General features: G+C 37.4%; 1 protein-coding gene and 1 pseudogene across 4 annotated transcripts; one reads left to right on the forward strand and one right to left on the reverse strand.

The window, feature by feature from the left end:
* LOC123624232 lies at nucleotides 1-1,778 on the reverse strand (annotated as a pseudogene).
* ZNF566 (zinc finger protein 566) lies at nucleotides 1,567-27,380 on the forward strand. 4 transcript variants are annotated; one of them, XM_045532211.1, is made up of 5 exons: nucleotides 1,567-1,905; nucleotides 9,807-9,876; nucleotides 12,673-12,799; nucleotides 13,122-13,220; nucleotides 25,947-27,380. In XM_045532211.1, exons 1-5 carry the CDS (start codon nucleotides 1,784-1,786, stop codon nucleotides 26,969-26,971), a joined length of 1,443 nt encoding a protein of 480 aa, XP_045388167.1. In that variant the 5' UTR covers nucleotides 1,567-1,783; the 3' UTR covers nucleotides 26,972-27,380. The 4 variants fall into 4 exon arrangements, with proteins under 4 accessions (XP_045388167.1, XP_045388168.1, XP_045388169.1 ...); XM_045532212.1 differs by having other exon boundaries at nucleotides 13,125-13,220; XM_045532216.1 differs by having other exon boundaries at nucleotides 1,833-1,966.
* Nucleotides 27,381-27,971: the final 591 nt, after the last annotated feature.

Here is a 27,971-nt window from a genome sequence, read left to right on the forward strand (position 1 = left end):
TGAAAAAATAAAAGCTGTATAACACAAACTACTGATTTTAAGACTTATTGTAGATCTACAGTAATCAAGACTGTGCTGTATTAGTGCAAGAATACACAGATAGATACAGGAATACACAGATAGATAAAAAGAACAAATTAGAATCCAGAAGTGGACCCACAAAAATATGATCAACTGATTTCGACAAAGGTACAAAAGCAATTCAATATAAAAAGGATAGTCTTTTCAATAAAATGACAGTGGAATAATTAGACCACCTATGCAAAACAGAATATTATGTCTAATACAAAAATAAGCCTTATATTTTATACAAAATTTAACTAAACATGGATCACTAAATGTGAAATGTAAACCTATAAAACTTTTAGAAGAAAACATAGGAGAGAGCTTCCTTATCTGAGGTTAGGCAAATTAGATAATCATACTGAAAACTCTTACATGACTAAAATGGGTAAATTTTATTATATGTAAACTGTACCTCAATAATGTTGACATTTTAAAAGTACACAAAGAAAGTGGTTAAAAAAATCTGTAAAAAAGCAGCTGGTCTCTCAACCTTCTCACCAAGGTGATTATCACAATATTACTCTGGGAGGATATAGCATCTTATTATCTAGAGAAATTTAATCAGAAAAGCAAATGACTTGGGGATAATAGTTCAAGCAGATGGCATATGAAAACAGGATAAAGTTACTTTCCTAGCCCCTTTCGGCTAATTAACAACTTTTTAGCTCATATTAAATTTGAATGAACATCTAGGTATCACCAAATAATTGAGGAACACCTTGAACATAAAAACTAGATCTATAAAGCAAGGACCAGAACTTGTCCAAACAAACTACTGCAGAGAGCCAACAGCAAATACTATAGCAATGTAGCAATGAAACTATTAATAATAAGGTCTTATAAAGAAGTGTGTTTTTGAAAGTCATCAGTATAAAAGAAGGCTTAGAACAAAAAGTTGAATAAATTTTCCAGAATGTAGAAAAATAAAACACTAGGAAAAAAGAGAAAAAACAGAAAATTAGAGAATAAATCCAAAGTGCTTCAACAACTGCCCACCTCACTGCCCCTCATCCTCCACCATGCATAAAGAAGTCAGTAGCTCAGAACAATACCAGCCTTTGCAATTTCGGAAACTCCTCTCAGCCACTCCAAACCCGTCAAAGGTATTGTGATTCTCCCCTTCAGCCTCCCCAGTCACGTCGCAGGTTCCTGGTCTCCACCCCTCCTACCTCCCTGACCGGCTTCGGTCTCACAACCTCAGGTTCTACAACCCCTCTGCACTGAGGAACATCAAGATAAACGCGCCCCTGAACAAAGGCCAAAACTGCAACCCAGGAAATCTGCGCCTGCGCACTGTTTGGGTGCACTAACTCCTAAAAATCTTTGGAATTTGGCCAAGCGCAGGTTTATCTGTGAGAGGAATTAAGATGACTTTTGAGCGGTCCACCAACTCTTTTCCCTGCTCCGAACTACATTCCCCAGAAGGCTCGGGTGCAAATTATCTTCGCAGGCAAACTTCCTCTCCTCTTCCCGAAGCTGTGCAGCTCCCGGGATAGTAGGGCAGGTCCGGGAAGTAAGCCCATCTCAAACGCATCGTCTGAGTGGCCTTCCTTCGGAGCCATGGCCTAAGCTTGAGCTGGGGCTCCGTGAGGCCACCGGGGCGCGGTTGGATAAGGGACGCAAACCTGTCGGCAGGGCCACAGTTTAGCACTGAGAGGAATCCTGACGATCGCCAGCCATCTTGCCCGCTCCTCCGTTTCCCAGAGGACGCCTCGGCATGACCGTGCTTCTCGCGGGAATTCAGCCTCAAAGTCACGCGCTGGCGGGACCCTCAGGACTTCACCAGCAACTACTCCTGCGCGGTGAGGGGCTCTTCTTTGGAAGCTTGGAAGGCCTGAGGTCAGGAGGCCAAGGAAAGGGCGGGCCAGAAGCTGAGCCTCGGCTTTGTGCGGTGGAGGAGGTGAGATTGAAATTGTGTGGTTGTGTTTGTGTCTTGGTATGTGGTGAATGATCGTGCGTTTCTGTCAGGCTGTTCTTGTGACGAGTGTGTGATTCTAACGATAACACTGTGTGCAACACAATCGGCGAGTCTGTGACTGCCGGTGTGACAGGGTGAAAGCCTGTGGGGTCTGTGTGTGACTGAGACCATGTGCAGTATTGTGTGCGGATGTGGGGAGCCTGTGACTGGTTGGGTTTTATCGAGTTTGTCCCCATAGTGGTGTGTGATTGTGTGATAGCGTGACCGCGTGCAGCAGAGGACAGGTGGGGATACCTGTCTGTACTGTTTGTTTACATCTCTGTGTGTCTGTGGTTAGTGTGTGATCGTGATTGTGACCAGGTGTGGGTGTGCGGTGCATGCGCCAGTGTGGTTGTGCCTTGAGTGTCCCCTTGGTGAATGTGCTATTGTGCTTATGTGACCTTTTTGAGGCCCTGGATGTGTGGCCCTGTTGGTGTGGGTCGCCTGTAGCTGAATGTCCCCATGGTGGGTGTGTAATTAGGATTCTGCAATTTGATAAGTGTGTGAGGTTTTATACTTATGTATACCTCTCTAGGCATTATTCTCTAGCTTTTCCCTGTTTTGAAACTTTATATGAATACTGTCATACAGTCTTTTGTCTTTTTTTTGTACAACTATGTTTGTGAGAATCATCCATATTAGGTATAATTTCACTTCATTGTTTCTTTGCTATATTGTATTCTAGCCTTTCAAGTATGCCACAAATATTCATCACTTCTAGTAATGATAGACATGTGAGTTATTTCTAGTTCCTGATTTTATAAACAATGCTACCACATTCTTTTACATAGGGTACACGTTTATTTACCAATCGAATTGCTGAGTCATATATCTTCCACTTTACTAAATATTGTTAAAATACATATTCAAGTGGGTGCACAAATTTGTGCTTGCACAGCAATGTTTGAAACATCTTATTGTTCCATATCCCTATCAAAAAATAGTTCCAATAGTTTTTTTTAATTTTTAATGAGTTATATATATAAAGTACACAAATCTTAATTATACAGTTGTGTGTAACACTCTCTTAGGTCAATATAAAGAACTTTGCCACGATTCCAGATTGTTGCCTCATGATCCTTTCAGTCATTTCTCCCCCACAATCTATTCAGAATTCTGTCACCATTATTACCCATTCTTGAACTTCAGGTACATATGGAATTATGTAGATTTTACTCTTTTATGCCTGGTTCCTTTTGCTCCATATTATGTTCATGAAATTCACCCATGTTGTTCAATGTAATTAGTTCTCATTACATTTGGGGATGCATTGTAATAAATTAATTGATTGTACTGTTAATGGATATTTGAGTAGTTTCCAAGTTGAGGCTATCACAAATTATGCTGCTGTTATGAACATTCTACTATGCTTTTGGTGATCATGTGAATGTTTTTCTCTTGGGTAAATAGTTATGAGTGGAATTAATTGCTAGACCATAGGGTAGGCATATGTTTTATACCATCAATTTTTCATGTGGTTGTTTCAGTTCACATCCAACAATACGTGAGAGTTCCAGTTGCTCTCCATCCTCTCCCTTATTTGGTACTGTTAGTCTTTTAATTATTCTGTTTGTTGTGTAGTAGAATTTCATCTTAGTTTTAATTTGCATTTCCTTGATGTGAAATGATTTTCAGCATTATTTCACATGTTTATTGCCATGTGGATACCCTCTTGTTTGAAGTGCCTGTTCTGGTCTTTTTGCCCGCTTTCCCCGTTTTAATTTTTTTTTATTTTTAAAAATTTTGGAATTCCCATATACTCTTCATTCAGTTGCACATAGTACAATTATGAAAACCAGGAAATTTACACTGATACAAGACTTTTAACTAATTTACAGACCTTATTCAAATTTTGCTAATTGTCTTTTTCTGTTCCAGGATTTAATCCAAGGTCCCACGGTGATTTATTTGTCTTGTCTCATTAATCTCCTCCCATCTGAGATAGTTCTTAGTCTTTTTTATCTTTTATGACCTTGATACTTTTGAAGAGTATTGGCCAATTATTTGGTAGAATATCTTTTAATTGGGGTTTGTCCAATGTTTTCTCATGGTTAGATTTACACTATGCATTTTTGACAAGAAGATCATGAAATGATAATTGAGCTCTTCTTAATCTATCATGTCAGGAGTTATATGATATTAGTATATCTGATTACTGGTGTTAACTTTGATGACTTGGTTAAGATATTTTTTGCCAGGTTTCTCCTCTGTAAAATTACTGTTTTTCCCTTTTTACTTAAGTATCTTGTGAGGAGACACTTTGAGGCTATGCAAAAATCCTGTTTCTCATGCTTTTGCTCATTAATTTTAACATCTTTTGAATCTTTTGATGGTTTTTTTCTATAACAGTTGTTATTGTGATGTTTGCTTAATGGTGATTTTCTCTTTCCATCATTCCTTCTGCATTTATTGACTTAAATTCTACTATTAGGAAGAGCTGTCACTTTTTCCCCATCTGTTTATTCAATTATTTATTTATGCACTCATGGGTATTTATTTTATTCTATGGGTTTTAGTCCATTATTATTGTTACTTATTTTGCTGCTCAAATTGTTCCAGAGTTGGCCATTAGGAGCTTAAGTTGGCTCCTGTGTTCGTTCAACATGCCATCACATTTTTTAGCCTTTTTATTTTTTTTTAAACTTTCTGGCACCATAAGGTGTTCCAGGCTCATCTTGTATTTTCCCTCCCCAGCCCTGGAATTAGCAATTTCTGCAAGGAGCCCTAGTTTCTTTCATTAGAGAATTGATTTATAAACTAAAATCTGGGCATTTGATGTGCTCATTGCTGACAGAAAACATTAGATTTCTGGGCCAGAGATGAAGGATGGTTTGTTGCTAATAGCAGTTGTCTGAATATCAACATTCTCTTCCACTGGTTCACTTATACCCACAAGGTGATGAGAAATACACAGGTATTTGTGTGCTCCCATGAGCTTAGGGAACCTAAATCTTTTATTAATCGGTATTAAGCGTGCCTGCCATTTGCTAGAGAGGGAGACTGTCTCTGTCTTCCAAGGCTGTTCACTATGTAAATATCTTGGAAAAATAATCCAGAACAAAAGCACTTAGTATCTCTGGTTGCAAGATGTGCAGAAACATGCAAGACCCATGGAGAATTGTCTCCCATCAAGTTTGGCCATTTCCTTCTTACTCCAGTCTCCAACAGTGAGAAAACTGCCTCTCAGTATCAGTAATTTGCTCTATCCTAGAATACATATAAAGTAGTTTCAGAATTGCTAACCCACACCTTGTAAAAAACAAATTTAATAACTACAATAGAGTATTTATATTCAATTCTTTTCTTTAACCTTGCAGTCTATAGTCAAAACATTTTCCAATACTTAATTTAGTTGTTTTCTGCACCACTCCTTTCAGTGTAGTTTTGTTACTACTAAACTATATTTACAAGATATTTTATACATTTAGGTTCATTTGTTACATTTTGGGTTCCCTCACATCCTGATTGATTGTAGCATGCCTCAATATTTTGAGTGTGAAAACATTATCATGGTTTCTGTCCACTCCCTGTACATACTCAACTTCACTGGTTTCCGCTTTATCCTTCCTGATTTCTTTCACACAAATGAGCAGTTACATATATTCTTTTTGCATTAAAGGTACTCTTCTGTACATTGCTTCTTTCACTTAATGATATATCTTGGACATCATTCCACAGCAGTCTGAAGAGATACTCATAATTCTTGTTTAGCAGCTACCTAATACTGCTGTCTATGGACTTATCATAGTTTATTTAGCTACTCTCTTATGTATGGACATTTAAGTCATTTACAATTTTTTGCTATTAGAAACAGTGGTGTAGGCCGGGCGCGGTGGCTCACGCCTGTAATCCTAGCACTCTGGGAGGCCGAGGTGGGTGGATCGTTTGAGCTCAGGAGTTCGAGACCAGCCTGAGCAAGAGCAAGACCCTGTCTCTACTAAAAAAATAGAAAGAAATTAGCTGGACAACTAAAAATATGTAGAAAAAATTAGCTGGGCATGGTGGCGCATGCCTGTAGTCCCAGCTACTTGGGAAGCTGAGGCAGTAGGATCGCTTGAGCCCAGGAGTTTGAGGTTGCTGAGAGCTAGGCTGACGCCACAGCACTCTAGCCCAGGGAATAGAGTGAGACTCTGTCTCAAAAAAAAAAAAGAAAAAGAAACAGTGCTGTAATAAATAACTTTGTGTATATGTATTTTTGTATTGCTAAGTGTTATACTTAGGGTAGATTCCTAGAAGGGAGATTGCTGGGTCAAAAGGTAAGTGCTATATAGTTTTGTTAAGTGTTGCCAAATTCCCCTCTAGAACTTTTGTGCTAGTTTTCATTCCCACTTGGAATGTATGAGCATGCCTGTTTTCTCCCACAGCCCATCAACTGACTGTGTCATCATGCTTTTTAGTTTTCACCACACTAATACATGAGAAATAGTACCTTAGAGTTGTTTTCTTATTTCTTTAATTACCATTGTGCTTGAACATTTTTAAGTCTTTTTAAAGATTGCCTGCTTATATCTTTCCCCATTTTTTTCCAGCAGGTATTTATTTAATCCTTTGTCTTTTATGATTAGTGCTTTTTTTGTATCCCTCAAAGTCTTGAAGATATTTTCCTATCTTTTCTTCTAGAGGCTTTATTACTTTAGCATTTACATCTAAATCTGTAAATTTTGAATTAATTTTTATGTATGGCAAGAAGTAGGGGTAAAGGTTGACTTTTTTCCCCAGTGGGGTACCCAGTTGTTCCAGCACTATTTATTGAAAAGACCATCCTTGCCTATCTAAATTGCAGGGAAGTTTTGTCATAAATCAGGTGATGTGGTTCTCTTTCTGGACTCTGTATTCTGTTTAGTTTTATTTATTTCTCTATTCATCAGTATTACTGTCTTGAAATCTGCAGTATTTAGTCCTCCAACTTTTTTTCTTCTTCAAGACTATCTTGGCTACAGTAAGCCCTTTCAATTTCTCTATAAATGTTAGAATCAACCTGTTAATTTCTACCCCCTCCCCCCAAAAATCATTGCTGAGATTTTGTTTATAAATCTATGTGTTAATTTTGGGAGAATTGACACCAATATTGAATCTTCCAAGTAGTACATATGGTATATCTCTACATTTGTTAAGATCTTTAATTTCTCCCACCAATTCGTTATAGTTTGCTGTGCACATCTTTTGTTAGATTTATACCTGGGCATTTGATGTTTATTGTTGAACCTTTAAATAGTATTTGAAGTTTTTTATTTTACAGTGTTCTGTTGCTAGAAGTACAATGATTTTGTATATTGTCCCTCTATCAGACCATCTTGTTTACTTCACTTGCTAATTATAAGAATTTATAGATTATTTAGTATTTTCTGTCTGTATATCTTATCATTTTATAGATTATTTAGTATTTTCTGTCTGTATAACTTATCATCTGTGAATAACCACAGTTTTATTTCTTCCTTTCCAATCTTTTGCATTTTATAAGAAATAATACACATTATTCTTTTTTTCCTGAATTCAGAAAGAAAGTTTTCAGTATTTCAACATTAAGTATAATATTAGCTGTAGTATTTGATTTTTTTCCTACTTATAAGCTAATAAATTAGGCTATTTCACAAATGCTGGCAGGAAACATGAGACTCTTGGATCAGAGACAAAGTCTTTATTACTCATAGCACAGCAAGCAGCATGGGCATTAGTTTTTATCAGTTCCTCTTTCCCTTACCTCCCATGTAGACAGCATGAGGGCCCACATGGATGCTATTCATGCAGTGGATTTCATAGCCACTGGGGAACACTGAGCCTAGAGAATCCATTGCTTTTATAGAAAGCAGTAAGCAAGCCTGCTGTTTGTGCAGAAGAGATGTTATCTTATCTCTCAAGGTTATCAGCTGCATAAATAATTTGCAGAAATGACCCAGGTAAAGAGTAGTTAGAGCCTTACTTTCTTGGCACACCCAGCAAGATGTGTAAGAGTGTGAGAGACGTATGGTACACTGTCTCCCAATAGTAGGTATTGCATAGATACTATTTATCAAGTTGAGGAAGTTCTATTTCTCATTTGCTAAGATATTTTTACATTAATGAGGGCTGAATTTAGTAAAGAAAGGAGCAGATCCCCTAGATGCAAGAATTCAGCCTGGGAGGTTGCCCTCCAGGGGAAAAGATGAGGAGTGTTGGGAGTGCAGCAGGCCTAATATGAAGCTATTGAAGTGGGAATGTTTCGTGCCATTCTGTTTGGAAGGTACAGCACTTGAGGACATCCCTTTAACCAGGGGAAGGCGAGGAGGAGACACCAGAAGGGGGAGCTTAAAGTGAGGAGTGTAGAAGGAACTGTTTCCAAGTCTTTCTGGATTATTTTTGATTCTTTAGTATCTAGCACAATGCCTAGCTATTATGTTTAATAAGCTGTTTGATTGATAAACGAATACTAAGAGCTTAATATGTAGTAGTAATAATAATATAAATGAGTACACTTAGATTTTAAAGAAGAGACCTTTTTTTATTACTTTGGTTTTCATTTCCTGGAATATGTGTACTCCTGGGGAAATGTAATGAATGTCTAGGAGTAGAGGAAGTCATTAGAGAATTGGTAACATGGTCCTGCTTGCTGTGTAGTCAATTTTATGTGAAATAATTGATAAGTTGTTTAATGATCAAGGAGTTTTGTGCATAAAGAAAAATGTTGACTGCTCTTTATAGTTTGTATAATGTACAGTTTATAAGTTCTTGTATCTAATAAACAAAAAACCAAAATTTTCTTAAACATTTAAACATTGATCACTAATTCAGTTACTCTCCTTTAAACAATTTAGATTTCTATTAGTTTTTTAGTATAACTTATTCTTTTGGACACTTTAAACATCTTAAAATGAAGGTGTTTATAAAGAATACATATAATTGTTATAAGTTTTATTACTATCCTTATGGTCAAAAGCTACTCTAAAGCATCAGTGATGTTAGTTTCTACGTTATTTCTATTTCCATTTCTACATTATTTCTATACTTTTTTATTATTTCTTATTGTTACTGTTATGCTAATATTAGCATCTTCCTAAGGTTTCAATATTATTATTTTGTTTGATTTTCTGAGTTTCAGTTATCTTAAGCCAAAACCTGTTAAACCCAAAATTCTTCTCAAACTAGGCAGGATAGTTGTTTCTTGGTCAGCACTTGGGACCTGATTGTACAGTCCAAGCACATTGAAAACTGATTTTACCAAGGTATATCCAAACTTAAAATGCATATAATCTTTGAGCAATTATACTTTTAGGAATTAACCATTCAGAATTTATAAATAGATACAATAATGTATGCACAAGGATATTTATTACAGCATTGTTTGTTATAGTGAAAGACTGGAAACAACTCAAATGATCATTGGCCTCTGATTAGCTGAATAAATTAAGGTATATCCATTTAATGGAATACAGTGTAGCTATTAAGATAATCCTGTAGCACAATATGTATTAGTTGGGATTCACTCCAAGATATATTATTAATAGGTAAAAATAGCAATGTTTACAACAGTGTGTATAATATGCTATAATTTGAGTAAAAAATTTTATATTTTTGTATGTGTGTTGTGTGTATACAAATTTATGTTCTCTAAGCCATATTGGGTTAACCAAATCCATCCTGCTCCAGTCAAAACCTGGCATCTTTGGAGCTTGGGATTATGAGATATTTGCCCATTCTTCTCACTGATATCCCTCAAGTGTTTGTGTGGCATGAACAGAGGGGAAATGATCATATTGGGAGCTGTGAGGCATGTGGGGTCTCATGTATCTTCTTTTGCCTCCCCCAGCTCTCTACCCTTTTCCAAAAGAAGAGCCCAGAGAAGGTCCTTTTCTACAAGTATCAAAGCTATGGCTCAGGTGAGATACTGTTTCCTTTTGCTGAAATAGAGTCATTTTTACCCCTAGTGCATGTTAACATTTGCTTTCCTCATCATGATGCTTTTTGGTGTTAAAAAACAAATGAAAAAACAAATCTTTCAGACAGTTTAGTTATTATAAGCAATGCTAAGTTCTCTTACCCTTGCTGTAAAGGAAAAGTTCTCTAACAGGCCAATCAATAGAAAGAAGTAGTTAAATGATCATTGTTAGAAATTTTACACTTTTAACTTACAATTAACTATTAGTCAGCCAAGTGGTTAGATAACAAGTTTCTCTGAAGAAGTTTTAATCAGATTAAAATCCTTCAGAAAATTGCTTATCTTCTTCCCATAAAGAGACTATGCATTATATAAAAATGATCTGACCTAGACCAGGTTTGGAATAATTTCTTTGACAGGGTCCTCCTTCAGAAACTTGACCCTCATTTCCTCCTAAACAACCCAGTGCCCTCTCCAGTTTTCCCTTTTTTTTAAAACAATATTTACATACTCATTTACTAAGTCCTTCAGCATCTCCAATCTCAGACTTCTGCCAGAAATCATGATAGGACATAAATGTGCTCCTCCCATTGAATTAATGAATCTAATTTTCTTGGACAGTGATTTAATGGAATAGAAATGAGTAATTAGGGAATCCTCATATGGAAAAGCCCTGATTAGCTCCACAGACCTGGGTTTTCCAATAAGAATTTATGTGTGATGGTTTTCTTCAATTTTAGTCTTAGTACATGGCAAGATCTCCCGATTTATGAGCCTTTTAGGTTTAAGAGTATGACTAGTGGTTGGTACAAAGCTCTGGTACCCCACTAAGCATCCATGAAAAAGTGACATCAGTGATGCTATTGTGTTAATCTTGATCATCCTCCATCAATTTTTTGTAGCTCAGTTACAAGGGGAATTTACAGCTGGGCAATGGGTAGTCATAAGTGAGAGTGAGCCAACAGTCAGGTCTTTAAAGATCACCTCCAGCCCAAATGTCTAAAGGCAAAAGAAAAGTTGTGGAACCCGGTACAGTGGTTCATCCCTGTAATCCCACTGACTCCAGAGGCAGAGGCAAGGGGATCGCTCGAGGCCAGGAATTTGAGACCACCTTAGGCAACATAGTCAGACCTTATCTCTAAAAAAAGTTTGTAAAAATTAGCCAGGCATGGTGTTGCAGGCCTGTGGTCCCAGCTACTTGGGAGGCTGAAGCAGGAGGATCACTTGAACCCAGGAATTCAAGGCTGCAGTGAGCTATGATTGTGCCACTACACTCTAGCCTGGGTGACAGAGCAAGACTTTGTCTCTAAAAAAGAAAAGAAAAGTTGCCATATATATGCTCACAATAGAATATTATTCAGTGAGAAACAAAAATGTGCTTATGAAAAGCATTTGTTGTAACAAGGAATAATTCTTATTATATTAGTAGTGGGGCAGGAAAATGATCAGAGTCTTCTATGCAAATTTAATTTTCTAAAATACAATATTTTTAAAAGTCATTTTACACATGTCTGCAAGGAAAGTAGTATGATTCCAGCCTTGCCCCATCACCAGTCCTACTACCAAAAGGCCAGTGCCCTCAACTCTTGGATGTGGTTTTTTAATTGCTGTTTTTTGATGAATCCATTTTACTCATCTCTTGATTTACTGCAAAGCAAAAAGGAACATTGTATTCCCATGTTACACTTTCCATTTTTCCTGACTTTGCTGTTAATTATATCACCATTTTTGGTTAAATCAATAGTGTACACATTATTATGGCTGCAAATATCATTCTCTGCCAAGTCAACTCATGGTTTTATTCTATATAACTTTCATTTTCCTAGAGTTAATTGCTTTTGTCCCCCCATTTGCTTAGTTGTTCATGTATTTAAATTCAATATCTCCAGTACCACTGCCACATGCCAATCAGTAAGTCTTTTATGTGGTCAGACACATCAGTTCCTTTTAAACACAGAGACTTTCCTCCCTTTTCTCATTGTCTCCTTGCTCCCATCTGGTCTGGGCCTGCTGCCCAGTTTTCCAAAGATTTCTCTTTTGCTGTTTTTCCTGGATTTTCTTTCACAACTCTCCTGTGTACATTACCTGTTTCCTTAATCCCATGTCACTGTCTTCTGGTTTACTCCCTCATTTTTGTGGAGCACATCCTCCAGTAGTTTCCTAAGAAATTGACTTGAGTCCTTGGATGTCTGTTTTCTACACTCACAACAGAATGATAGTTTAGTTATGCAATTCTAGGTCAGAATTTATTTTCTCCATGAGAATATTTTAGAGTTGTTCCTATTGGTTCTTGCTTTTGGAGATGTTCTTGAGAATTCATTGCCTCTCTGATTCTTGATGCCTTTTAAATGACCTTCTCTCCTCTCTGGATGCTTTTAATATCTTACCTTTATCCCTTATTCTGAAATTTTACTCTTAGCTATTTGGGAGAAGGAGAGGGAGAAAGAAGATCCCATGTATTGTTGATTTATTATATGACAAGTATTATGCTAGGCATTGTATATATAATTTCATTTAATTAGGAAACTCCTCTTAGCTGAATTTTATACCTTCCCAGCATTGTTTGAATAATGGAAGTATCCCACTATACTCAGGTAGTTTTGTCTGGAAGAAACAGAATGACATGGAAGCACAGTGATTCAGTTGTGCTTATTTATTTACAGTCTTCCACTTGTGTCCCAGATATTCATGTGCTCGTTATATTTCACTTCTTCTACCTTAATTTTTTTCTTCTCTCTTTCCTTCACAAAAACATTTCTTTTCATTAATCAAGTCATGTACACGGTTGTTGTTCCAGGAGTCAGTGATGTTCAGTGATGTGTCCATAGACTTCTCTCAGGAGGAGTGGGAATGCCTGAATGATGATCAGAGAGATTTATACAGAGATGTGATGTTGGAGAATTACAGCAACCTGGTTTCAATGGGTAAGGACATCTGTCCGTAATAATTCAGATTCTGCTCTTGGAAGGCCTACTTCCCCAATGTGAAATGCTTACCTACCTTTCAGAAACCAGTTGGATTTCTACATCCTGTTCTCACATGAATGTTCTGAATATTGTAGAGTTAGAAAAAGGAAGCTGTATTGAATTATGGGGCATGTTTCAAGTCTTCTCTTATGTTTTATAAGTCTGCCGTCCCTTTCTTTGACTCTTTCTGTAATGTCATGTCTTTCTTTGCACTGAAGGAACTAGATTTAAATTCTGGAACATCTTCATTATAAATTTGTCTCATTATTTCTTTCATAAGCAGGACATTCTATTTCTAAACCAAATGTGATTTCCTACTTGGAGCAAGGAAAGGAGCCCTGGTTGGTTCACAGAGAGCTGACAAGAGGCCAGTGGCCAGGTAAGTGAGGCACAGCTGATACCTACCCATTGGTCAGTGTAGAAACTGCATCTTTGAGATGCTATTCGGGAAGCTCCCCTAAAAAGCTTTAGGCCTGTTGTGCAAACATAAGATTTTTTTCAGCATGAGCTTGCAAATGATCCTACCTTTTTCCCTTTACCTAACATACTACTTTGCCTGCTTTTTTCCTCTTGTACTTCTCTCAGTTCTAACTAGCTGGTGCCCTCCTCCATCCTCTCTAATAATATTTAGTATTACTTTCTTTCCATATTTTGGGTCCATTTCCTTCCCAGCTTCTCATCCTCTTTTGTATTTAGTCTTGTAAAAGCATCACTGTCTCCTGAAATATATTTTTTTCTACATTGCCAAAGACTTATTTTTTTAACTAGGTATTTTTAGATGTAGGAGTTTATACCCGCATTGATTCATTGATACTTTTTACCAATATTTACTGATTTTCTAACACATGAGATACTCAGGTGCCACACAGATTAAAAGGAAATAAGCAGGCTGGGTGCAGTGGCTCACACCTGTAATCCTAGTACTTTAGCACTTTGGGAGGCTGAGGTGGGAGGATCTCTTGAGGCCAGGAATTTAAGATCAGCCTGGTCAACATAGTGAGACCCCATCTCTACAATTAATATTTTAAAAAGTCAGTCGGGGATAGTGGCATGTGCCTGTCATCCTAGCTATTTGGGAGGCTGAGCCAGGAGGACCACTTGAGCCCAGGAGTTGGAGGTTGCATTGAGCTGTGATCACACCACTTCACTTCAGCCTGGGCTATAGAGCAAGACCCTGTCTCAAAAAAAAAAAAAAAAAGGAATAAGCAAGTTCAGAATTTATCACCTAGTAGGAGTACTAGAACATGTCTACAAATAACTTCTACAAAGTAGTACCACCATAAGAGAAGTTAAAATAGGAAGCTTAGCAGAAAGTGAGAGCTAAAGATACAGAAGAAGAGTTGATCCACATAAAAGTTATAGGGGGATATTTGGGCATGCATGTCATTTACTTTAGATAGAGTTAGAAATACAGGGCCTGTATCTCTATGGAGAAGTTAAGAGCTGGCAAAGATAGAGAGATTTGGCATAAAGGAAGAGCCCCTATTGTATGCTCAGCGCTACTCTCAACATTGAGGTTATAGTAATGATTAGAACATGGGAAATCTCTCTTCCCAGAGCTTAACACCCCACCCCTGCCCCAGTGCAAGGAAAGATTGAAAAAAATGAATAAATAATATATCAGATGATATTAATAGTAAGTGCTAAAAAGAAAAAGTGGAGAAAGGTAATAGAGGGTGCTGTTTTATGTGAAGTGGTAGGAAAAATTTTTTCTGATGAGGCAACATTTGGGCAGAGACCTGAAGAAGTATAGCAGTAAGTCATTGTATGTGGTTATGGGAGGAAGACGGCTCCCGATAGGGGAAGGCAAACATTCAAGGGCCCTGGGGCAAGTGTACATTGGCTTTGTTTGAGGAGCAGCCCAGGAGGCCAGTGACTGGAGCAAAGTGAGAGCAGAGGGGTATGTGGGTAGGCGATGAGATCAAAGAGACAAGAGTGGGGAAGAATGGATCAGTTTATATACTGCCACACAGGCCATGGTAAATCATGCGAAGGCTGTGAACATAGGGGTACCAGGATCCAACTTATGTTTTAAAAGGATCACCCTAGCTACCTTGTAGAAGGTGAGGTTGGAAGCACAGAATCCCTTTAGCAGCATTTTGTAGTAGTCTGGTTGAGATAACAGTGGTGGCTTAAGGACCATTTAAATGATATCAGTGACAGTGGAAGGAAGTGGTGGGATTTGGAATCATTTTTTCAAGGAGGAGTTGGCAGGATTTAGTTTTGGAGTGTAAGAGAAAAAGAATCTTGCTTTTTAGAGAAAGCCCATGGAAGAATAGGCTTTGTGATTACTTAGAGGGAAAAGAGTGGATTTAGGGTTTGCAAAATCAAGGGCAGGTTTGCTTGTGTTAAGTTTGAGGTGCTAAATTGGACACAGAATAGATGTCTTGTAGGCAGTTATATAAGGCTAGAACTGGGAGGTTAGATCAGGGCTGGAGAATAATTGGGAGTGCCTTTTATACAGAGCCTTATGATTGCATGAGATAACCAAGGGCATGAATATACATAAAGGCAAGGAAGGACCCTGAAGCACCCCAATGTCCAGAGGTCTACAGAACGAGGAAGGTATGGCAAAGAAATGTAGGTTGAGCAGACAGTGGGATAGAAGGTGAACTCATAGGAGGCAAAGTACCATGAAGATCTGACTGTGAAGATTAGATAGAGTATGTAATAGTTTCCACATGCATTTTCTCATATATTATTTCTATTTTATTCTTTTAGTGCAGTTCAAGTATTTATACTTATATCTTTAGGTTGCTTTCCAGTACTTATTTGTAAAAGGACCCTTCTGGTATGCAACTTTATACATAAAGATATTTCCATATTTGTTTAGGGTAGATTCTCAGCAGCAAGATATTTTTTAAGCTTTCACATACAATGTTTGGTAGTATTCATTTGTTATACTCTTTAGGAATGGTTAATTTTTTAAAAATGTTTTTGCTCATCTCTTTGACAAGTAATATAATATTGTTTTTTTATTGTGAAAAGTTTCAGAAATACATTGCTTCATCTATCCATATTGTTGCTGAGGTATTTTCATATGAATCCAAGCCCTCATGTCATTTCACCCTTGCATAACCTCAGTATATAATTCTAAAAGACATGGATGTTCTCTCTTGGATGTACTTTCCCTTATACACCTTAATGCAGTTATCACCCCTAGTAAATTTTACAATTTACCAGATCCAATTGATTTCTTGATGTATTGCATTGGATTTATAGATCATTTTTATAGTAACTGATATCTTTATTATAGTCAATTATGTTATCTGTGATCATGGTGCTTTTCTCCATTTATTTAGACCTTGATTGTCTTGCAGTACATTTTTATAAACTTATCCCAAAAACGTCATACATATTCTTTTGATATTTTATTTCTAGGTATTTTCTATTATTTGTTATATGTGTTTGTGAGTATACAAATGCAGTTGACTTATTTATTGCATAGGACGTAAACCGAGAGAATTCTAGGAGAAGCCTTCTAGTTTTGGCTGTAGGAGCAGGAAATGGGATTCTTAACACCCAGAGAGATTGGGGCAATCTCTTGCATGTGGGTGTATATATACATTTTTGTTTTGTTTTGTTTTCTGCTGCCTCAGCCTCCAGACAATCCCACACTGGCAGCAATAGGGGCTTGCAGGTGCATGAAATTGTGAGGTGTAGGACCCTTTCTTTCCCATAAGAGGAACTGTGGAATGAACACCCATTTTTTTTTTTTCTCTGTTTCCTGCTGCCAGACAATACATAGAAAGTACATGGCAGGGGGAGGTAGCTAAAGCCCCAACTTTGTGACTGGAGGACTGAATTAGGGAAGCCCCAGAGAATCAGAAAGTATCAAGAAGATCACAGAAAGGAACAAGCTCAAGAAAGCAACTCCATAAAGTGTTTATGAACTCCTAGGCTCACTCTTGACCCAAGTATATGTGGATCTGATCCAAAACAGCTTATCAAAGACTTTGAGAACTGAACTTATAGATAGACCACTATCCAAATTTCAGACTCACTGTTGGGTGGTGCACATCCAGATCCAAATAACACTGCAAACACTTTGAAACTTAAATTGCCGTTGGAATCATAATCCACAGAAGGTTCATTGGAACATGCAGACTGAACTCAACAGGGTCAATATTGGTGAAACAAAAGTATCAACAATTCCATAGGATTTAAACAACACCCAGAGTCTTACAGAATAATACTCAAAATGTCCAGGATACAGCCCAAAATCACTAAGCTTATGAAGAATGAGGAAAATTTCAACTCATGGTAAAAGAAAATCAACAGCACCAAAATAAAGATGACTCATGTTGGAATTATCAGATAATGACTTAAATCAGCTATTATAAAAATATTTGAACAAGCAGTCATATACACTCTGCAAACCAATATAAACAGAAAATCTCAGCAAAAAAATAAAACAAATGGAAATTTTAGAACTGAAAAATACAATAGCTGAAATAAAAAACACTGGATAGACTCATTAGCAGAATGGAAATATTAATAATAGAGTAAAATTAGTGAACTTGATAGTTCAAAAGAAATTAGTTAATATGAATAACAATGGAAAAAATTGAAATTTTAAAAAGAACACAGCCTCTGGGAATGTGGCAATGCAACAAAAGGTTTAACATTTGTGTCATCAAAGTTCCAGGAGGAGAAGAGAAAGTGCAGGGTTGAAAAAATACTTGAAGAAATAATGGCTGAAAACTCTCCAAATTTGGTGAAAGATATACCAATTCAAGAAGCTCAGCAATCCCGAATAGGATAAACCCAGAGAAAAATCTATATTCAGACACATCATAACAACTGCTGAAAATTAAAGACAAAATAGGGAAAGCACTGTAGAAAAACAATGCATTACTTGTAGAGGAACAATGATGTGAATGACTGGATTTCTCTCCATAAACTTTGGAAGCCAGAAGAAAGTGGAATAGTAACTTATTGTGCTGAAAAAAAGAATTACCCAGAATTCTATGTTCTGGGTTAATAAAAATATCCTTCAGGAATGAAGGTGAAATTAAGAAAAATGATATTGCAAATGTACATGACAGCTGAGGGTCTAGCCTTAGGGTCTGTGTGGGACTACACAGTAGTGGAGACAGCAGCTAATGAGAGAGCCTGTACCCTGTCTCAAAGGGATAAGCACTTTTGAAGTCTAGGAGGCAGCTGTCATGTAACAATGGAGGTCCAGTACTGCCAGATAATACAGTTCTCCAAGGAAGACCAGAAATCCAGATTTCTATATTACGTCCCCTGATATCTCAAATCTGGTAACAAATTCAAAACTTTAGAGAACTGTGGGAGCAACACCAAACACAAATATATGTATAGGATACAACCTGAGTCTCTAGGTTTTTACTTCAATGGGTTTTTCTCTCTTTCTTTGAACCTCAGAAGTTATACCAAGATACAGCTAATTTAAATTCTTTCCTCAAAACTACCTCTTGGCACAGAAAGGAACCATCTGAATAATAAGAGTTTTAATCAGCCCCGGAAATTTGTGTTATTTTTGGTTCTGCATCATTGCCATATTCTTCTGGAACTCATGTTTTATACTTATTTTATTTCCTATGTCAAATTTGCTTCCCTGTGACTCATTATTTTCTGTCACCATTTCCATCTCCTTTCTCTGAAATTTTTTTTTCAATAATTCACTCCAATTTCAGCTTTATTGAAGTATATTTGACAAATAAAAATTTTATATGTATATTTGCAATATACAATGATGTTTCACTGTACATGTACATTGTGAAATGATTACCATTACCAAGCTAACATATCAATCACCTGACATAGTTACCATTATATATGTTGGGGGGAAGAACATTTAAGATCTACTCTCAATAAATTTCAGCTATACAATTCAGTATTATTAACCAGAGATGCTGTCCTAGCCATACATGCTGTCCTACTATTACATTAGTACATACAAACATAGTAGAACATGCTATTAGTATGTAATACTGTGTATTACATCTCCAGAACTTTTTGTCTCACATAGCTGGAACTTTGTCCCCTTTCCCTTCCATCCTACCCACCTCCCCAGCTACTGGCAGCCGTCATTCTACTCTGCTTCTATGAGTTTGACTTTTTTAGATTTTATATATGAATGAATGAAATTCAGTATTTGTCTTTCTGTGCCTGGCTTATTTCACTTAGCGTAATGTCCTCCAGCTTCATCTATGTTGTTGAAAATAACAGGATTTCCTTCATTTTAAAGCTAAACAATACTCCATTGTATATGTGTGTATATGTGTATATATTTTTTATATATATAAAATACACACATATATACCACATTTTCTTTATCAAATCATCCATTGATTTCATACCTTGGCTATTGTGAATAATGCTGAAGTGAACATAGGAGTGCAGATATCTCTTCCACATACTGATTTCATTTGCTTTGGATATATACCTGGAAGTGGGATTGCTGGATCATATGGTGGTTTTAAAGAACCTACATGCCATTTTACATAACGGCTATATCAACTTATATTCACACTAAGTGTACAAGGATTCTCTTTAATCCATTTTTAGTTCATTTTTGTATATGGAGTGCTATAAGAGATCCAATTTTATTCTTCTGCATGTGAACATCCAATTTTATCAACATTGTTTATTAAAGAGACCGTCCTTTCCCCATTGTGCATTCTTGGCACCATTGTCAGAAATCAATTGATCATAAATGTGTGAATTTATTTCTGGGCTCTTTATTCTGTTCCATTGGTCACTGTGTCTGTTTTTATGGTGGTACCATAGTGTTATGATTACTGTAGCTTTGTAATATATTTTGAAGTCCAGCTGATGTAGATTTCTCCAGCTTTGTTCTTTTTGCTCAAGATTGCCTTGGCTGTTCAGGGTCTCTTATGGTTCCATATGAATTTTAGGATTATTTTTTCTATTTCTGTGGAAAGTGCTGTTGGACCGATTGCATTGACTCTGTAAATTGCTTTGGATAGTATGGACATTTTAACAATATTAATTTTTCCCATCCATGAACACAGAATATCTTCCCATTTATTTGGGTCTTCAATTTATTTCATCAGTGTTTTATGGTTTTCGGTGCCACCTCCTTGGTTAAATTTTTTTTCTAAGTAACTTTTGGTTTTGATGTTGTTATAAATGCATTTATTTCATTTTCAAATATTTTTATTGTTAATGTGTAGAAACACTTATTTTTGTATGTTGATTTTGTATCTTGCAACTTTACTAAATTCATTTATTCTAACAGTTTTATAGTGGCATCCTTAGAGTTTTTTATATATAAGATGTCATCTGCAAACAGACAATTTTGCTTCTTCCTTTACAATTTGGTTGCCTTTTATTCCTTTTTGTTGCCGAATATCTCTGGCTAGGACTTCCAGTAATATGTTGAACACAAGTGCATCCTTGTCTTTTTTCTGATCTTAGGAAAAAAACTTTCAATTTTCCACTGTTAAGCATGATGTTAACTGTGTGTTTGTCACGTGTGGTCTTTGTTATTTTGAAGTACATTCCTTGTATACCTCAGCAAACAAGCTGCTTCAGGCAGGCGTTTTCACCTGACCATTCACCTTGCTCATGTTCTTTCCATCCAGCCATCCTTTCTTTCCATATAGGTCAGCTGTTTTCAGCTGAGCTTTGCACTCAGCAAACAAGCTGCTTCAGCCAGGTGTTTTCTCCTGACCCTTCATTCACCTTGCTCACATTCTTTCCATCCATCCATCCATCCATCCATCCATCCTTTCTTCTAGGCCCAGCCCCTACATGCCCCACTTTTTGTATATTTAAAATTAGAGGCGGAATGTGAGTAGGAGAAAGAGGGATATAAGCTTCAGCCAGTGTCTTTTCATAATGGCGTTGAGAGGTCATCCATTGGCAGATCGGTCCTGGAAAATAAAAGAGACAGAAAGTGAAGAGACCAGGCACGACCGGTTGATAACGTAGACATTTTTGAGTGGTCATGGGAATTTACCATGTTGTATTATGTAAGTTGGTAACACACACACAGGAGGATTAGAGGAATAGTAAACTACTGACTGTGATATTAAGCCGGTCTCTTCCATTTCTCTGCCAGGAACGTGGAGGCAACCATACTCCTCCACTCCATGTCTACTCATTGGCAGACAGAGGGATCTCCGAGGCCCACTGTGTTAAGGGGCTTTAAACACAGGCAGGTTTGAAACATGAGTCCAATAAACTGTGGCTGTACTGCCTGGGAGAAATAGAAGGAGAAAAAGGCTGTAAAGCAGCCCTCGGAGTATCTGACTGCTATTATGGGCAACAATAGCCAGATATGCCAGAAAATTGTTCCCCGGGGTAGGAGGAGCCCCCAAGTGTGTCATCATAGCTGAGGCCCATGTCTCAATTGACCCCACGTGATCCTGGGCCCTGTCATGGTGTTACATGTCTGTCCCGGTGGGACCCCCAATGGCAAGGGCTGGAAGGAGAGAGGTTTCATTTGTGAAATCCAGCTCATGATGTAGGCAAACTCGTCTGGAAGGGAAACACTCGGGACCTGTAGAAGTTTGAACATAAGCATATCCTCTCCCCATGTTAACACACCAAAAGGGCAGTCCTAGGTTCCTGCGGAGTCCCATCACTGCACTCACACTTTCTGTCGGGGCTTGGGTTGGAATCCAGAAAGGAAGGTGTAATGAGGAAGGACCGTGGTGGAGGGTGGCTGGAGACTCGACAAAGTCAAAAAATTAAAGAGTGTATAATGCTTTTGCTACTCTTTGTTGTGGAGGGGCAGGGTACTCCCCCGTTTGTTTTTCCAAACAATTTTTTAAGGTTTGGTTGGTCCGCTCAACAACTGCCTGTCCAGTAGGGTTATGTGGAGTGCCAGTGATGTGGTGAAAGTTCCAGTCCTATAAAATAGTCTGAAAGGCAATTGCGGTGTAACAGGTTCCATTATCAGTCTTTACAGTATGAGGAAGCCCTAGATGAGCGATGGAGTTTAACAAATGAGTGATAGCATGGGAGACACGCTCATCCGATCATGGAGTGGCATGAATCATTCCTAAGTGCCAACAGTTGCCTGTAGATATCGAATGCACCCGAAGGCAGGGAAATGAGTAACGTCCATTTGCCAGAGTGAGTTAGGAGTTAGGCCGAGAGGGTTAACCCCAGGTGATAAGGGCCCACCTTGTACACCTTGTACAGCCTGAAAAGCTGAGCAGGCATGTATTATGTGACTAGCTTGTTTCTGGGCAATGGGAAACTGTTTAATAATCGTTCGAGTGTTTTGGTGAAAGAACTGACGGGATGTTATGGCATTTTTAAAGGCATTAGTGTAATATAATTCCTAAAGTGGGATGTATCCAATTCACATGTCCCAAAAGTTGTTGTAATGAATGTAGCATCAGGATAGAAGGCAAGGAAATTGCTCTTTGTTGAGGTCACAGTGAACGTGAAAAAAGTAGATAACCAAGATAGCGCCAGGGTTGGGTAAGTTGTATTTTGTCTGGGGCAGTTTGCAGCCCATGGACGGCAGTATATGTTTGTACTTAAGCAAACAATCATAATATTTCTGCTTGAGTAGGAGCTGCTAATAATACGTCATCCATAGAGTGATAGATGATAGCGGATGGGAACTGGCGCCGAGAAGGGAGTTGGGCTTGATGAACATAATATTGACAAATAGTGGGACTAGTTAACATTCCTTGCCGAAGGACTTTCTAGTGATACCTGTTGACTGGATGGGCATTATAAGTGACAACAGAAAATGCAGATCTTCCTGGTCTTGTTTCACTAGAGGAATTGTGAAAAGACAATCTTTTAAATCAATTACAATCAAAGGCCAATCTCTTGGAATTAATGACAGCTGGGGAAGGCTAGGTTGTAAAGGCCCCACTGGGACTATAATAGCATCAAGAGCTCTTAGGTCCTGTAGTGAATGCTACTTATTGTTCTTTTTAGTATGAGGAATATAGGAGTGTTCCATGGGCTCAGGGAAGGCTCTATATGTCCCGCTTTAAGTTGGTCCTGGACAAGAGATTTTAAATGTTTTAATTTATCTTGCTTAATGGGCAACTGCTCTATCCAGATGGGTGAATTAGTCATCCATTGTAAAGGTGTGGGTTGTATTGGATGCACCTGAGCAGTGGCCCCTCTTGAAAAGGCTGGGTCGTTAGAAGAAGATTCCATTGTTCTAGCAAATCTCATCCCCATAAAGATTAACCTTCTCGTATGCAATGTTGAAAAGTGGATGATTTACCAGGGGGGGAATAGAGATCCCTTTGAGAGGGAGAGGAGGAGGAGGAGGTAGCTGCTCCTCCTGTTAGGCCACAGAAGGCCATGGTGGAGAGAATGGGTGAGGATTTGGGAATTTTTCAGCTGACCTTTGCACTCAGCAAACAAGCTGCTTTGGGGAGGTGTTTTCGCCTGACCCTTCACCTTGCTCACGGTCTTTCCATCCATCCATTCATCCTTCTAGGCCCAGCCCCTACATAGACGTTCTTGATGCTTGTGGACATATGTCAGTGTCTGGGCATTGGAGAGTTAGATATTTATTCCAACCATCACAGTCTGGGCTCATTTGTACCCACCCTTGAGAAGGCTTTCTACATATTCAAAATAAATTGAGTGTTGTGATCTAAGCCTTTGGTTACTGCAGCCATATCAGCACTAGGGGGCACTGTAAGCCCATGAATGCTATGACTCTTGCCAACTCCTAGATATACCACCTTGGTGGGCTTTGGTAAGATAAGGGAGGATTCTCTGGGTTATCAGATAAAATCTCTAGCTATTTGTCATCTCTTTTCCCCAATCAGGAGTCCCTCTCTGAGCTGGGCTGCCTGGAGTTGGGGGAGGGGTGATGTGAGTACTCGACATTTTTTATTAAGAAGTATATATTTAGACACTTGCTGATTGAAGCAATAAATAAATATTTGTTGATCTTCCAATATGTGGCAGATAGTGTGCTCAGAGTTAAATACACTTTAGAGAAGATGACAGACATTATCCTTACCATCATAGAACTTAAGATCTACTGAGGAAAAAACATGTTACATGAACCCAAATAAATATATAATTACAAACTGTGAAAATCCTGTTAAGGAGGAGAGCAGAGTACTAAAAGGGTAATTATTAATACAAGTGAGACATAATTTAGGGATCAGGGAAGGCCTTGAAAAGTATGACCTTAAGGTAGAGATTTAAAAAATGAACAGTAGTCATCAAGGCCCAGAATGAAAGAAAACACTGCTAGACTTAAGAACAAGTACCTGGAAAGACCTTGAGAGGGACAGAGAGCTGGAGGCACTTGAAGAACTGAAAAGTAAAACCAATGAGGATGAAGCTTAGAGAGCAAAGGGGAGAATTGTGTGAGATTTGGTTGAAAAGGCAGGCAGGAACCAGATTATTCCAAGCTTTGTAGACCACATTCAAGAGTTTGGCTTTTATTGTAAGAGCAATATTGTACGGGAAGCCACTGGTTTTAAGCAGAGCAGTGGCAGGCTAATATCTTTCTAGTGCTACATATTCAGGATTGCAAACCTCAAATGGGGAAACTAGGTAGGAGTCTAGGGGTCCAGGGGAGAGATGTTTTATATTAGTTATTATATTGGATAGAGAAGGAAGAGAAGTATTTCAAGAGAGATTTAGGAGTAAGGCTAGACAGAATTTGCTGAATGATTGTATGGGAGTAAGAGGAAGAAGATGGTACACAGAAGGATTTTCACCTTTTACGCTTGAGCTTTTCCTTCTGGGTCCCTAGTTGTAGTCTTCAAAACACTTCTCTTGCCTTACATCCCCATTTTTGTGTAGAAATTCTTCCACAGTATTATCTCCCACTTATTTTATACCAAGTACTTTACATACATTTTTTTCCCAGTCCTCACAACAATCATAGGAATTATCATTCCTATTGTATAATAACTGCAGCCTCAGAAAGATGAACTAATTTGCCCAAGAAAACAAAGCTTGTAATTATCTGAGTTTGAAACTCATATACTTAATCTAGTACCTCTGATCTTTCAATACAATACGCTCCCTTCCAGTTTACTTTCTTCCCTCCTCTTTGAACCTACAAATACCTTTCCTGTCAGCCAGTAGTCACTACCATAGTGCTCATGCACTTAAGTCCCCTGTTCTCTTCTCCCAAGGTCAGCATCTCAAAATTCCAAGGCAAACAGTATTTTCATCAAACCCCAACAACATATACCATATCTATCCACAAAAGAATCCTCCCTTTCTATCACTCATACTATGTTCATTCAACACTTGCTTTTTCTTAAGCTAGGCTTTTAGATTGCCATCCTCTATTTCCTTATTTGTTAAAAATCTCTGGCCCTCTAATTACAGAGTCTAGACCTGTGCTGCCCAATGGATGATAGAAATGTTCTATATTTATGATTTCCAGTAGAGAAGCCACTAGCTACATTTGGCTACTGAACACTGGAAATGTGAATAGTGTGACTGAGGAACTGAATTTGAAATTTTATTTAATTTTAGTTATTTTAAATTTAAATAGCCACAGGTAGCAGGTGGCTACTATACTGGACAATGCAGATCTAAGCAGGGGCTAGCAAACTTTTTCTTTAAGGTCCAGATACTAAGTATTTTAGGCTTGCAGTCCATGCAGTCTCTGTCATACATATTCATGCTTAATTTTGCCATTGTAGCTCAAAAGCATCCATAGACAATATGTAATAAGTGTGGTTGTATTCTAATAAAACTTAATTTATAAAAATGGGTGTAGGGCTATAGGCCATACTTTGTCAATCCCTGGAAATTTTCCATTAGGCATATTTATTTTATCCTGAACCACAGCCCTGTTAAATAGGTGTGATCATTTCCCTTATTTTACAGTTCATGCTGTTAGCTACTATTATATATCTATGTGTGTGTGGGTGGGTATGATTAGAGTCATCCTGTAACAAGGAAGATAAGACTAAGGCTTATATGTATTTAGCAAGCTTCCCAGAGTAATTCTGATCTATAGCAATGTTTGGGAACCAGTGACTTCATTTTCCTAAACACTATCCTCATCTTCTGATGTGACCTATCACTCTTTTTTCCTCATCCCTTTTTTTTTAATTTGGTTAAATTCTCAATTTTAATTAAAGTTTTATTTCTCCTAAACAAAAAAAATATGAGTGATTGCTTTCATATTTTCTTTCAGTCCTGGAATCAAGATGTGAGACCAAGAAATTATTTCTGAAGAAGGAAATTTATGAAATAGAGTCAGCCCAGTGGGAGATAATGAAAAAACTTACAAGACATGACCTTCAGTGCTCTAGTTTCAGAGATGATTGGGAATGTAATGGCCAGTTTGAGAAACAGCATGGCTCTCAGGAGGGACATTTCAGTCAAATGATATTCACTCATGAAGACATGCCCACTTTCAGTCAGCATCCATCCTTTACATTACATCAAATCATTAATAATAAAGAGAAATACTGTGCAACTAAAGAATATAGGAAAACTTTTAGACATGGCTCACAATTTACTACTCATCAGATAATTCATACCATCGAGAAGCCCTATGAATGTAAAGAATGTGGAAAGTCCTTTAGACATCCCTCAAGACTTACTCATCATCAGAAAATTCATACTGGCAAGAAACCCTTTGAATGTAAGGAATGTGGAAAAACCTTTATATGTGGCTCAGACCTTACTCGACATCACAGAATTCACACTGGTGAGAAACCCTATGAATGTAAGGAATGTGGAAAGGCCTTCAGTAGTGGTTCAAACTTTACTCGACATCAGAGAATTCACACTGGTGAGAAACCCTATGAATGTAAGGAATGTGGAAAGGCCTTCAGTAGTGGTTCAAACTTTACTCAACATCAGAGAATTCATACTGGGGAGAAACCATATGAATGTAAGGAATGTGGCAATGCCTTTAGTCAGAGCTCACAACTTATTAAACATCAAAGAATCCATACAGGTGAGAAACCTTATGAATGTAAAGAATGTGAAAAGGCTTTTCGTTCTGGTTCAGACCTTACTAGACATCAGAGAATTCATACTGGTGAGAAACCCTATGAATGTAAGATATGTGGGAAAGCCTATTCTCAGAGTTCACAACTTATTAGTCATCACAGAATTCATAATGGTGAGAAACCCTATGAATATAGGGAATGTGGAAAGAACTTTAATTATGGCTCTCAACTTATTCAGCATCAAAATTTGTACTGGTGATAAACCATAATATATGAAATATATAGGAAGGCTTTTAATTATGGCTCAAAACTATTCCACATCATAGAATTTATCTTGTTAATAATTCCTCTAGATAGAATAATGTGGAAACATTATTTGTTGACTACAGCTTATTCAGCTCATGAAAAATAATGTTGGAGAAACACCATATGGATAGAATACATTTTGGAAGCTCTTTAATAAAAGCTCATATTTCTCTTGACATCAGATAATTTGGTCTAGCAAATATTGGAAATGACAGCACTTTTGACACCTTTCTAATCTTCTTAAATATCAGAGAACTTATGTGGAAATATAATCCTGTGATTTTCATTCCCCCCCCAATTTGCCTATAATTGTTACATTCTTAATATTTTAAAACATCTTCAATTTATATGACTGTAAAGTTTATCAGTTCACATCATGGTTTGTAAAATATCTTTATTTTTAAAATACCTTTAATACCTGAGAGAATTGACCTCTTTATTTTTGAAGATGGCTTATTCTTTTTTCTCTATATAAGATTAAGGCTTTCTTATTGTAAAAATGTTCGTGAACAACTTTCCACTCAGTAAATAGAGATCACTTACTATCTTCATGGTGTTTCATTGTGTTTCTATAATACCATTTATCAAAGCCCTATTGATGGACATCTTAGTCTCCTCCACATATTTTGCCAAAATACATGTCCCTGATGGACATTCTCCCTGGGTACATCTTTGTATTTTATATTATCTTTTGTTATGTTTTTAATAGATAATATATATCATTAGAAATTATAAAATGGGGATCATTAAAATACCTACCTCATAATGTTTTGTGAGGAGTAAATGAATGGAGACACATAAAGTGCTTAGAATTGTGCCTGGCATATAATGAATACATACTTATTGAATGTTAGTCATTGTTATTATATTTAGTGTCATCAGTATTATTATTTGTTGAAAGGCTTTTTAACTTTTGCAGACCTTACTTACTATTAGACAGGGTATTTAACTGA

The sequence above is a fragment of the Lemur catta genome, chromosome 19 (genome assembly GCF_020740605.2).
Source record: "Lemur catta isolate mLemCat1 chromosome 19, mLemCat1.pri, whole genome shotgun sequence".
Lineage (NCBI taxonomy): Eukaryota > Metazoa > Chordata > Mammalia > Primates > Lemuridae > Lemur > Lemur catta.